Source organism: Myiozetetes cayanensis, unplaced genomic scaffold (genome assembly GCF_022539395.1).
Source record: "Myiozetetes cayanensis isolate MyiCay16 unplaced genomic scaffold, myiCay2020 scf1, whole genome shotgun sequence".
Classification (NCBI taxonomy): domain Eukaryota; kingdom Metazoa; phylum Chordata; class Aves; order Passeriformes; family Tyrannidae; genus Myiozetetes; species Myiozetetes cayanensis.
In genome coordinates, this window is record NW_026086604.1 from 18,687,540 (window position 1) to 18,702,363 (window position 14,824).

General features: G+C 35.8%; 1 protein-coding gene across 49 annotated transcripts in view; it reads right to left on the minus strand.

The window, feature by feature from the left end:
• Positions 1-14,824, minus strand: part of RIMS2 (regulating synaptic membrane exocytosis 2) — a 442,383-nt gene that overhangs the window by 315,878 nt on the left and 111,681 nt on the right. For all 49 annotated transcript variants that reach the window (XM_050323983.1, XM_050323815.1, XM_050323785.1 and 46 more), the window contains one exon: positions 10,311-10,621. In XM_050323983.1, coding sequence (XP_050179940.1) covers positions 10,311-10,621 — 311 coding nt within the window. The remainder of the gene's footprint in view (positions 1-10,310; positions 10,622-14,824) is intronic.

Here is a 14,824-nt window from a genome sequence, read left to right on the forward strand (position 1 = left end):
TCATTTCCTTTGACAGTGTCATGGAGCCTGGGTTTTATAAGCATTATGGCTGGGTAAATATTTTACTTTGGAAAGATTTCCACTGAATACAGGAGTTCTATTTTAGTGGAGTAAAGGCAGTGTTGGCCATTTGGGAAGGGAGTTAGAGTTAATTTCATAACTGATTGTTGCAACTGTAAGGCTTCATGATATTCGGTGGCATACCACAGAATACATTTCTAAATAAATGTCATTTTCAGAGGGAAAAAAACGCTTTTGAAAGAAATACCCATATGCCACATAGAGAATGAAATTTTATATTCAAATTTAATATTCAAGAGTTGGGATTTTTGAACCAATTCTCATTCCTTTTCTAGCTTAAACATTTTTTACAGTTTTAACTGGAGCATAAAGATACAACTGAAGCAGGTCAATTTTTGCCAGCCCAGCACCTCATGCCAGAGTCAAGATTCAATTAAAATTAATCTACCTCTGGAAAAAAAAAATTGGTTTTGTGCACTGATTTGGAACTTTAGAATGCAGTGTCTCTCTGAAGCTTCCCAGTTTATTCAGAATTACAGAGCAAATCAGACATTTTTTGTTTTAATCTCCTCTGCCTTGATGGGTATTTTTTAAATTTTTGTTAAGTGATCATCAAGAAAGTCTATCATTTAAAGTCCGGTATTTTCACAAAGTCATTACAAATAAAAACTTTTGCAGCAAAAATACGTTATTTTCTATCATGATATTACCATAAGAACTCCTGTTCTTGGTGTTTTCTTTTTACCAAAGAAAATGGGTTTTCTGCAGCAAAGTTCGTGGTTCGTTTTATTACACGCTGCATAATGAAAACTTACTTTGGCAGATAAAGTACATCTAGGGGCCAATTCAAGCATTTATTATCAGCTGACAAAACACTGGACCAGAAATTGGGAAAACTGTGTTTGGAGCAACTTAAACTCTAGTTATTCTAGAGTTGAAGATGAAGATGATACAGTTACTGAGGTCCCTGACAACATTTCCAGGAAGATCAGTGCTGCAGAACTGAGCACTTTCTGATGTCATTTTCTAAAAACACCAGGGCATGATTTCAGGGCAGAGCACTGCACAGTTCAGAAAGTCAGAACAAGCTACATATATATACAACCCACTGCATATCATATATAAGTATTACCTTGGATTTCAAAACTCTTAAAGCAGAGTTACTGACTTCAGGTCACCTATATTTCTGCTTAACTTGAAATGACATTGTACTGCACTACTTTGCTATTCCCTTAAAATGTCTGTGGCTGTCTTCCTTCTGGTTAGTGAAGAACGCAGAGGGGTCTGTTTTACTGAAAAGCACAAAATTAAGGTTTCTCAAAGCTTTGGAGAGAAATGTCCAATTACTTCACCACAAAACTGAAAGGGCACTTATGAATGGTTGCAGAATTGTTGTAAAGTGAGGCAAAGAGGTGAGCTACATCAAGGAGAAAGAAAAAGAACTGTGTTAGAGAAGCAAAGAATACCTTTCTATAAGAGAAAGAATGCCATAGGGATATCTTTGATAGTACTTCCAATGTCTAGACAGAGTTTGGTAAGAACTCACACCAGTGAGAAAGAGATGGTGATACACAAAAGAAAACGAGTAATAACTAATAAATAATAATAATTACTAAAAAAGTAAACAAATAAATAAATAACCATAAAAGGACATTACAGAGTAGGCAAAGGGACAAACAAGAATTGGATTTGAAGAACGGGTAGAAAAAGAAATAGAATAATCATGCTAAAAGCAAGGTAGAAAACAAAATGGTATTGCTTAATAATGTAAATTTTAATTATGAAAATATGGTCACCCTGGTCCTATTACATTCATTTTTAAGTTACATTTTTTCCTCAGATCTGACTTAATAGAATAGATTGACAGTTACTAAGATTTTTTATCTTGCCATGTGACAACTAAATGACAACTAAATTGCACCACAGAAGTAATTTCTTTATTATTTGTGACTTCCAGAGGCACAAAGAGCCAAAGAAAGAATTTGTACCAATAACTTATGCATTCTCTTTTTTTTTTTTTTTTTATAATTCAGTCTATATAGCTACAGTAAAAAGTATGAAAACAAAAACAAAAGGCCGGTCATTGAACTGCTTCCTGCAAATTCCAGATTCACCTTGCTGCCAGAAACAACAAATTTGATTTTACTTAATGCTAGACATTTCCTCAGCTGCACTCCACAGATGTATCTCACTCATCTTTAACATCATTTTTTGAAAAATACGAAATTTAAATGAAATCTGTTATTTATACTTCCGAAGAGAACTTAGCCTCCAAAAAACAGAGCACAGCACATCTAAGGATTATCAACACACAGCGAGCTCTAACATTAATGTTTGTGCAAGGTCAACAAAACTGTACTTCAAGAAGACATGCTCAATCCAGAAAGCTGTTGGCCTCATTAATCTTAAAAATAATTTTAAAATGCTACCACTCTCAGGTTTTTTTCTCATATTGCTTTCTTACAGGGTCAATTTAGCTAAAAGCAAAACTACATTTAATTCCATAAATGTTAGCTGCAGTCAGTACTTAGTAAAAAGCATTCGATATTTAGATACAGCTGATATCTTTGCTTACGGATTCAAATTATTAACAGTCTTTCAGCACAGGTAAAGGTATAGCTGTGCTATACAGAAACCTAACACTGCCATGGAAGGCCAAACTCAACTGTAAAGATACCAAACATCAGCACTGAATATCAAGACTTCCCTGAACTCATTTGGCCTGAGACAGAAAAGTCAAATAGTAAATTATAGTTTTCAGTAAGTAGCATTCAAGAGATATGAATAATTGAGAAAAAATCAAGTAACCAGTAACAGTAAGCAAAATGCAAACATCATATTGCAAAGGAATTCTTTTTGAAAAAGCACTCTATAGCAAACTGTGAAAATTAAATTCCTTAAAATCAGTGTGAGATTAGCTCACTGCAGAGAATGATTGAAGCTGAGTTCAGACTGTCACTTAAAGCTGGAACTAAATCTCTTTGGTTTTTGCTTAATTAAAACACTTCAGTGTTTGAAAAGGAACACAGCTGTTTTAGACTATTTATTACTGTAGGCTAATTCTGTTGGAGTTACAGAATTTTCCTCTTCTCTTTCTCTCTTCTTGAAACAGATTGGCTTTCTCTAGAAAAAATGATCCCAAATTGTAGCTACCATTGGTCAGAGGCCCAGTGCTATTTCGTATAGGTTCTACAGCTAGATAAAGACTCAACTGGAAATACTAACTAAAGAATTTCTTTTAATAAAACATTATCAGTTAGGGAAAATAAAAGTAGAGGGAGGGAAACAATGCACATCTCAGAAAAACCACACTGACGTCACACTGTGATTCCTCATCCTGAACATCGTGTTAGTGTGGTCACTATTAATGTGAGGAGGAGATCCATAAAACCAACACTAGGGGACAAACAGAACCATACAAGCAGTTTTGTTTCCCAGAAGACAGACAATTCTGCAAAGGAGAGAAAAAGCTTCACCTCTTTTCCAGAAATCAGAACAGAATGGATAAGCTACAATCCATTGTTACCTACTAATAACAGGTAGAAACACAGTGTACTCACTATAGGTAGTCTGTACTGTTAATACACAATGTAAATGTCATTCAGGAACTCCTTACAGAGACCCTGCGTTACAGATGGTATCAAACTCCTTACTCATCCTCATAAGCGGGTGTAGCTTAATCCTTGTCATTAAGTGCCTAATTATTTCATTAAAATTTCTACACTGAAGGATTTCTGACTTTCCTGGACCCAAGATACTTCTTTTCAATAATTAAATACTGCATTTTCTCTGGCTCCCTTCCCACACATTTCTACTGCTTCTTCTGGCCATAGTTATAAGTTCCTTTTTATGTCATTCAAGATTGAGACAGCAGATAAACATAACTTCAGTTTCTACCTGAAAACTGGAAGAGCCAAGAAGTGTTGATCCACACCCTTAAACCTATATGTAGATGGATTAAACAATTAAAAGAGTAGCTCTGTGAAGAAGAAACTAATTTATTTGTTCTAAGTTATTACTTCACAAATTGTACAAAGCATAACTGAAATAGAAGACAGCACAAGAAACAAAAGCAAAGCTACTGAGACTAGTTTTCAGATTGACATTGATTTTACCTCATAGCGCCAAGGACTGACTATCAAAGGGATAAAAAATGCTAAAATAGGAGTAGGAAGATGAATATACAAACTTATTCAGTTGCAGTTCAAATCTCATAAAACTTAAATCTTTAGTTAATATGTTAGAAAATACTGTAGGGTATCTCTAAAGCCCTTTGCATCCTGTTCTAGCACCATGGAAAGTCAGTGTGAGCTCTTTGCAGTCATGAATGGAAAAGAATGCTGATTCAACTGTAAACTCAACCTGAAGTATTAGATTTATTCATGAAGTGAAAGAATATAATTATGCTTTCACAACAATTGTGAGGGGTTTTCTACTTTGGTGGTCAACAATGTTAAAAAAAAATAATTCACGTTACTTTTTCTGTCTTACATAAAGAAAAAGTTTAGAGAACTTGTTGTCCTTAATGGATACTTCCAGACATGAACAAATCTGTGCACAGCTTTATCAGTCTGACTCTTGGATACCAACGCCCTTATTTTAAACACTGTCTCTATACATTTATTCCAATATAGTTCTGAAATGGGTTCAGGGAGCTTTATTCATTAGTCTTGCTTCAAATCATGTTCTTACAGATCATGATCTTTACAGATACCTTTAAATATATCAGCAGGTAAAAAAAAAAAAAAAACAAGGTTAAAAAGTTAAAATGCCTCTATTTTACTTGATACTGCTTTCAAATATGCTTAGTTTCCACAGGTCCAAGCAAAGGGGTTTTAACACATCTGGCCTAAAAGTCTTTCAACTTAGGTAGTAAAAAAAAAAAATACCAATCAAAATCAGAGGCTGCACTACAGTATTGTGTCACAAGCGTTGCAGAAGACAAAATAGCAATAATCTGAGGAAACTGCCAGTTTTCAGCTTTTCAGAAAGAAATGTAATTGACTGACTCTTTAATGTTACATTGTCATATTTTAAATTGCAATAAACTACCATCAGTTCTGTTCTCAGTAGCAGTTGTTCATGATGAAGCAATTAAAGAAGAGTCGTTTGAAAAAGATATAACGTGAAACAGATGGACACAAATTTTCATTTATTTAATTCATGCTGCTCTTTGATGTTTTTAGTCCAGCTTATGCCTGCTGTTTCCTCTCTCCTCCTCTTCTCTCATATTTCAGTTTCTTTTTTTTCTTCTCTGTTCGCACTCTGACATCCCAGACTGCAGCCCCAAAAGAGTCTACACTGACAGTCTAAACTGCAGCCCCCAGACTCTACACTGACAACTCATACTGGCACTCCTTCCAAGCACAGGAGTAAAAGGGACATGGGGAACACTTTAATGCTACTGCCACTGGTAACACGACAGAATAAAGCCTTTATATGTGGGCATCACATGTATACATTTCATAAGGAATACGTGCAGAAATCCTGCATCTTCAGACCCAAGTAGCCTCAACATTCTTGTTTACGTTTCTTACTCAGAACAAAATGCATTCTCCAAGCTACTACAGCATATGGAAACCACTACAAAAATCCTCTTTTTTTTTTCTGAGATAAGAGGGTTGATAGAAAATAAACCACAAAATAATGTAGCTTTGAAAGGAGAAGCCCAGGAAGAGGGAAGGAGGACATATTTTATCTGTATCTGCTGGCCTGGAAAATAAATACTGCTGTTGTGCAACTCTGCAGCTGCTCACTCTCAATTTGTTGTTTTCTTTCTGGTTTTTATGATTTAATCTCATATCCTTGCCGTTAATCTGAAAAGGGTTCAGGCAGCTTTATTCATTAGTCTTGCTTCAAATCATGTTCTTACAGATCATGATCTTTACAGATACCAAGAACCAATTCTCTTTTTGTGACATGGCTTACCCTCTGATAGATGCAGCAAGAATAAATTGACTTTCTTTTTTCATTGAATCTCATGAAATATATCCTTGAGGAAGTTTTTCTTACACTAATATAATGCATGACAAATATATATTTGTAAAATTGAAGTTATCATTTTCAAATTTTGAAAAATATTTTGGATTCATACAATATGATTAGGGAAAATAATAATAATTTTAAAAAAAAAATTCACATCTACCCGAACTACATAACATCATTTCAGTTATATATTAATAGTTATGTCATCATAACCTTACTTTGGGAAGATGCATGAGTCGTTTCCTACTTTAAGAGAGCTAAGTATATAGAAAAAAGGTTTGTGAAGCAACACCTCTGGAAGAATGTCAAAAAATATTTACAATTTAAAACACTGAATTCATATGTGGAAAACTACTAAAATGACTTTACAGTGGATCCTACCAAAAGCAACAGAAATAATTATATAACGAGTCAAGTATGGCAACACTACCTAAAGACCTAATAATTCAGGCAAGCAGAATGACATGTAAAAAAGCTTTGTATCAGTATTAAGGTTCCCTGATTCCCAGATTTTATTATTAGGATATTGTACATATTTTAATAAGACCTTACAAACATTTGCTTTGGCTTGGGCTTTGGAATGAAGAAACCAACCATTTCACAAGCTGATTGTGGCTTCAAAATGACTGAAAAAAAATATTGTATCTGTTCAAATAATTTTGCTGCTAGAGAGAAAACACAACGTATTGAATGATGAGTAGTGTAGGTCTTGGGAACAATAGACTACATTACATTTTTTTATGAAAATAAAATAAGACCCTTTCGCAAAAGCCAGAATTAAAATGAAATTGAATACTTCAAATCAAAGAACTGCAGCCATAAATCTAGTATGTGTGCAAAGCAGACCAAAGAATGGACCTTATGAGTCTATGGATTACTTAGAATAATATTTTGCATTTCTTTGACTCACATCATTTGGTATTACCCTATATTAGCATCCATATTCTGCACAGAAGGGTAAGTCTGTGAAAACCACTGTGTATAGTTACAATTCAACTGTCCTTAACATAAAACCTCCATTTGATATATATTATGTAGCTTCCCCTCAATGTCAAATATACCATGGGCAGTTATTGAATCGTAAGGTGTGCCTGCTGCCTCTGCCTTTATCCACGGGTTCACTACGGACAAAGCAGTAAAACTGCTGTAGCACAGACTGTAAATATTATAGTAAAGACTTTAAACTGAAAGATGGTAGACTTAGGTTAGATATAAGGCAGAAAATCTTTACTATGAGGGTGGTGAGGCACAACAAGAGGTTGCCAATAGAAGTTGTGGATGCCCCATCCTTGGAAGTGTTCAAGGCCAGGCTGGATGTGGTTTTGGGCAACCTGATCTAGTGAAAGGTGCCCCTGCCCATGGTGGGTAGGGTGGATTTACATCATCTTTAATGTCCCTTTTAATCCAAGACATTCTATTCTATAAATGCTGATTGTAAGTACAACTTGCTCCTGAACATTTAATTACATTTTACTTTCTCTGTAATGGATACAATAAAAGAAAAACGTCCTTGAAGAATGTGCAATCCAAAATCATCCCAGACTTCTTTAAGGCAACAAATTTCAGATCAGTCAAAGAAAATCCATAATCAATTACCTATCTGTCTGTCTAAACAGTTTGAGATCTATTAATTGCAAATGGGACTGTTGCATACATCAAGGGAACAGAATACTAGTCTAATGGTTGAAACAATAATAAGCAGCACATATATGGATTTATAAATTTTAATATTGAAATTATATCAAATCATGCTATTTATATTCTATGCATTACTTTGGTATAAAGAGAATAATATATTATCTTCTGCTCTTACAAGCAGGTGCCAAGATTTAAGTCCTAGCCCCATGCAGCTACTTGCTCACTCCCTCCCAGTGGGATGGAGGAGAGAATTGGAAGGATAGAACCTGGAAAACTCATAGGGTGAGATAAAGACAGTTTAACAGGTAACACAAAAGCCACACACACAGGTAAAGAAAAAGGAATTAATTTACTGCTTCCCATGGGCAGGCAGGTGTTCAGCCATCCCCAGGACAACAGGGACCCATCACATGCAAAGATTACTTGGGAAGGCAAACATCATCACTACAAACATCCCCCCTTCCTTCTTATTCCCTCCATTTTATGTACTGAGTATGATGTTCATGGAAAATTCCTTTGGTCAGTCTGGATCTCCTGTCCCAGCTGTGTCTCCTCCCAGCCTCACATGCACCCCAATTTCCAGCTGCCAGCGTGGCAGCACAAAAAGCAGAAAAGGCCTTGGCTCCGTGTAAGCCCTGCTCATCAGTAACAAAAACATGTCTATATCATCAACTCCGTGTTCAACACAGATCCAAAACACAGCCCCATACCAGCCACTGCAAAGAAAATTAACTCTACCACAGCCAAAATCAGCAAAAACAGTAGGTTTTTCCAGTATTATTAATGAGAACAGCAGAGATCCAAACCTAAGGCCCATCCCTATCCTTGAATTCTGGGATAGTTTCTCTCAGAGACATTGATATTCTCTTCTAAAAGCCCATTTCACCAGTTAGATGTTCACTGGGCATCATGGAGGAATCTTTTTCATTACCTCCAGGAAAAAAAAAAAAAAAAAAAAAAAGAGTTTATGTGAGGAACATTAGGGAAAAAATTATTCAGAAGACCCTCTATCCTTCTGTAGCATATAATATATATCAGATTCTAAGCACACTTGCATATGTTAACTAGGCAACATCAGTATTATTATCCAAATAAAACAGAAAGAGGATAATGACTGAAAAAACAATCTGGACTTAAACAATATCTTGAGTAGAAGTGATCACAATCAGCAGCTCTCATTTCAGGCATAGAGTCTACATTCTTCCTATTGGCAAATATTACTTTATACTGTCCCTGTTTATCATACAACTCTACTTAGGGTAAACGCATCTTGCATATATGAATTTTTTACTTTTATATTCTTGTCTCACTCTGTAATTCTGCATGCATAATATAGCAACACTTTTGGAATTTAATTGTTGCGGAGAACAAGAGCAAGAGTTTTTTATCACCACATGATTAACACAAGAGAATCTGTCTCTCTCTCCTCCTTAGCATCAAGTTAGGGTGCCAGCTGTACTTCTCAGAGACTACACATATAACTGAGGAGCACTCAGAGCCACTATGTACTGAACCCATCAGCTGAAATCAGAGCAAAGGGCAGCAAGCAGAAAAAGTTAAACCAAAAAGGTGAGATTAATTACATTCAATTTGTTCCCATATAAGACCAAAAACAGGAAATAAAATATGGTGGAATACAAGAGGTGAGGAAAAAGGAAAACTATTTTAATTATACTAGCTGTAAAAGTTATTATATCTGCCTAACTTATTTCAAACTCACAGAATAAATACTGTAATGAGGTCATAGCTGGGCAGTAGAGGAAGGCTGCCAGATTGCACTGCTCTGGATGCCAAATTCCAAGGCAGCTGGAGGTCTCTCTCTCCTGCGCACATGAGGGTATCATTCCTACGGAAACACGTGAGCAAATTCGCTCTTTCTTTCGCTTCTCACTGTATTTAAAGAGCTGTTCCGGTCTTGTTTAGGAAGAAACTAAATTTATTCAATGAAACCACTTTTATGTTACACTAAAATGTAGCTGCAGAGGTTGAGAGCCTTCTGGTGCCTTTCAGTACAATCACCTCCAGAAAAAGGGAGGGAAGTTCCACCTCCAGCCTCGGGTTAAAGTAGATCTTACTACATTAGCGCCAGTAGAGTCACAGTTTCAACCAATGCCAAGTAACATTGACATAAACAAGTGAAGAAAAAACTTTCATACTAATGACAGTAACTAAAAGCAAAAGACCGAAAAACCATGTAGAGGCTCAGGTGACTACACAAAGATTTCATCATCCTCAATACTGTTTAGTGCAAGTACAACCAGATATTTTATTTCAGTAGTCTGACCAGACACCGTCTTCCATTAACCTGCCTTTTTGAGTTCTATTTTGGATTATGACAACCTTTTTGCCATAGAGTTAGTGACCACAAAAGAAATATGGTAACATAGCACAATGACCACAATTTGACAAAGCCGCAAGCACCTGGACAAGCTCTGTCACGCTGCAACTGCCATGTTCCACATTTTTTTTAAAGAAGGAATGAATATCACATATTGGCTATGACCATCTGAAACCAACAAAAGACTCCTCAGCTGATGCTTCAAAATGCCCAGTATGTATTTTAGAGGCTACAGAATAAAAATAAAACAAAAGTTTAAAAGATAAAATAAAATCTGTAGCATAAATTCAGGAGATCTTGTAAGGATAAGCATTAAATACTTTCTTACCTGTCTGATGTTGTGTCACTTGTTACTTGATGCTTTACTCCTGAACCGTTCTTAATTGAGTCTTGTCTTGTGAGCCCTTGAGATCTGGTTTTGTCCAAAGCTTGTGTGGATATGTCACCTGGTGGTCCTTGGTACTGAGGATGCTCCTGCAGCTTTGCTTTTTTCTCTTGAGGTGCTTCCTCATTCCTCAGAGCTCTAATTCCTTCTTGGTCAGGCTGCTGTGGTGCATGTGATCCACTGTTATAGAACCAGGCTCCTGACTTTGTGAGGATTTCTTGTTGTTTTCGGCACAAGTTACATACCCACATTACCTGTTCAGACATATTTAAATGTAAAATCTGTTAGCTTGTAAACACTGTATATAACATCTTCATCAAGCACACATCAACTGATTGTTGCCATTTCCAAAAGTAGAAAGAACACACTTTCAATTCTTTCTATTAAAATTACGATAGCTTAGCTACAACATAATAAAATATGGTTGTACAATCTTGGAGGAAATTGTTTTAGAAAAATCACAAGCAAAACTAATTTTAGTCTTTTCTTGTTTCATTATTTGAAACACAAGGAAAAACCACAGATAGAAGCAATATAAATTAAAGGTTCTACATATTGACATTCCAGTGGCAATAAACATAAGTTCTAAAATATTAAGACTATAGTTTGAGGATGATAGAAAAAATTAATTAAAAATCATTAAGTTTTTAATCCATTTTCTCACTAAGTCAGAGTCAGGAACTTCGGAATAGATTGTTGCTATTGCAAACAAGTAATTTTATAATTCTCAAAAATGCTCACTGATTTACTTCCACTGTGGTCTGCATCTTATGTTTATATGAAGAAGCTGACTTCAAGAAGTGACTTAATTTTCAGAGTAATTTTAAATTAAAGCCATTTTGTAAATAAAGTAGCACTAGGTATAAGATGATGCATCTCCCCATTCATAGCCAAGATTTACCTTTCATAGTATGCTTGCTAAATTATTAAAATCATTACACCTTCACAGTTGTGAGATCCTGCATAGAGTAATGAGGTTTTTTAATAATCTAGAATCTACTTGCTTGCAAAGCTTTTGTATACGATCACCTTAGTCACACGCCAGTGCAGGATATTGGCAGCACCAATTATCTGTAAGTTAATTTCACATTCAGTTATTATGTTATATGAGAATAAATCAGGATGTAGTGAATCAAATACAACACACCAGTCATGAACACAATGGTACATTCAAACTGGTTACTGTGTTATCTTAGAATTTTGATTGTAGATAGCATTAATTCACTGCAAGTTTAATCCTTCCCTCCTTAATCTTCATTTTTCTTTAGCCTTAGCTCAGCTTTCTTTTTCTTTTATTTTTGTTTTTATTCTTCTTTGTCTTTTTCTGCTCCTTATATCTTTGTCTAAGTTCACAGAAAAATTGTACCATTTTTACTACATGTTCTTTGAATGTCTACACTCGACCTTCAATCTAGTTATAATGTCTCCAGTTCTAATCCTACACTAAGTTGCCTCTTTTTCAAGGGTGCACAGTCCACGAAATTCAAAGTTTTACATTAATGCTCTTCATTATTCTTTTAAATGTAGCTGGTTCCATGGTTGAATCACATGGAAGATGTAGTTTCTACCACCTTAATACATCTACCTCAGTCCACCAGAAAAGGTTTCAGAAGCCTCAATCTGTGTCTTACTTTTATTCTCCAGGTTGTTTTCTAGTAGAAAATTTCAGCCATGCTCTCTAGTCAAACCTCACAAAAAATTTCTCGATGAGAGCTTCGTATAGAGGGTTACTTGGATGCAAGAGTCATACTCAAGGTAAACTCACTGACTGCTTCACTCACTGTCAGGCTGGGGCAGGAAAAGGAGGCATCACTCACCCATTTAATGGTGGTGATATGCCCCATCCTGGTACACTGCCCTCTTATCTTTTCATAGGGTTGATTACCATCCATGAGAACTCTTGCCTGCTTACATCAGTAAGACAGAACAAATCATCTTGCCTGCTTACATCAGTAAGACAGAACAAATCATCAAAGCACTGAGAGCAAAAAAGAGAGAGACTCCCTAAGCAGCAGCTTGCTTTCTGAGGTAGGTTAGATATCCTTAGATGACATTCAAAGGTCAACACTGTGTATACTTCAGGCCTGGCCACCATTAAAATACAAATTCAAGAAAAGGCCTGTTTTACCATTAGTAATTAAGTTAGAAAGTACATGAAAACACCAAAGTGAAATTTCAGCCCCCAAGAAAGAAATATTTTTGCCCTCTTTTATTAATAGCAATTAAAAGGCTTCAGTATTTCTGCTTGGTTGGTACACAGCTGAAAGAAGTTCTACACTTTCCACGTGTGTGTCAGTGCAATGAAAGGACCGGACCTAAAACAATTATTGACGTATACAAATATGTAACAGCTTGAATGACAATGAGATAAAACCCCCAAAAGTTTTCATGTGCTATTTCTATTAGTAGATGTCATAATATCACAAAACTAGATATTATAAGCAAAACACCTGGGCAACCACGTCCCTGGCTGACAGCCATATTTTGTCCCCAGACAGTGCACTCCAGGATGATCAGTATTATTCTCTTACACCCAACAGAATAAGAGGTCCCTGTGAACAAATATGAGTTCATATCTCCTCATCTAAAGTAGAATCAGGAAGACTACTCCTGACATAACCTGACTCCTGAAAAATTTACTTAAGAGTATTTCAGATTGAAAAAAATTCTAACACATTGCATGAAAAGTGCATATATTGATGAATTTTGCAGGTTTTTTCTGCTTTTCTAAGAGTATCTAATGATAATTACAGCTAACACTTCTGATAAAGCCTTCTTGTCAATGTACTTTCAACATGCAGGATTTCACAGTCATAATTTTAGCTTCAAATAATCACACACAGTGAGAAGAATGGTACCTGTCACCCAGACACAATTTTTGTGCTTTCAGTGAGCACAAAAATTACAAGCCCTCAAATAGTACTGAGCTAAACTGCTTCTCCATCTTATTGCTGGAACCATTCTTGCAATTTAAAAAATACTGGTGATTTTCAGTGCTGAATGCTCAATTAAACAAGGCTCACTTGTAAGGGAGTATCATAAGAGCACAGATGGGAAGGCGGCATACTCCTGAACAGGATCTCTCCTGCTCCCAGGTGCCTGTGACAGAGCACTCAGCAGGTCACACATGCAGAGCAGGTCTGTCCCTGCCAAGTCCCCGCCAGGACAGAGCATTTCATGGGACTGTGAGGGCAGCACAGCAGAGAAGTGGAGAGGAGACTACACAAGCGGACCACATGCTCAATACACACATTTTTACAAACCTGTGAAGAACACAGAATTTTCCCTTCTAAAACACTAGTTAAAAGGGCTAATCCTTTACATCAGAAATCTGCACTCCAGAGCAGGCACAGTACCCACTATACCTGTTTGCAACTCTCTTGACCACCACCCTAATGAGTTCAGCTGTCGTGAACACATTTTGTACCCAAACCTCGCCGTTGCAATTTGTGGGTGTCAGTTCTTCTCCACATGGGGACACTGCCAATTTCAAAAGGAAAATATGGACAAAAATCTGCTCTCCAACGTTAACTACTAGTTCAAAACTATAATCTCAAGTGCTAGTGGCACTGGAACGGGATGTGCATTTCCGTAGGAAAGGCTGAAACACCACCTAGTGCCTATTACAGGCATTGCTGAAGTTCTGTTCAACTTCTCAAGAGTGAAAATAGCTGCACTAAATACATCTAGCCTGATATTTTCCCATCAACGCTTATAACCATTTTATTCAAAACTAAATGTGTTTTCTTTTATACAACACTCCAAAGAAGTATTCAGAATTCAGATTAGACAAAACCTTCCTTCTGCTTTCCATTCACAAAGGTTAGTTCCATGCAGGGAACAAACAAGTTCTATCCCATTTTTGATTTCTTCACAGTTTTTACAAGATTACTCATCATATGCTCCCACTTCTGCTAATAGTTTTTATCACATAATATTAACACTTTTTTTTACATAGGGCCATAAAACAAATTCTGCCAAACCTACAATAATCAGCCATTTCACATCTACGAATCAGAAATAATTAATGAACAAAATGAACAAAAAAACTCTTCTTTGCATTGTCCTAAATAAGACATTACAATTTTTTGTTATTAGATAAAATTTTTCAAACCCATTTCATACACCACTTTAAATTCAATAAAATGGAAAATATATTCACCAAGAAATTACATCTGCAGATATGTCAAGAAAAAAAATTAATAAAAAGGATATAGTACAACAATCATTTTGGATAATGTGAAAATGCAGCTACCTTAAAAAATACCATTCACTGTTCCCTGAAGTACAGTGATAGATGGCCTATCACTAACTCTTATTCTTAAGAGTTTAACTCTTTATTCTTAAGAATAAAACGGAAATACTACTTTATTTAAGATTAGATTAAAAGGCACAGTATATTTGAAATATTTGATTACACATCAGTTTGAGCTTGTTAGCTTAGACACTACAACCTA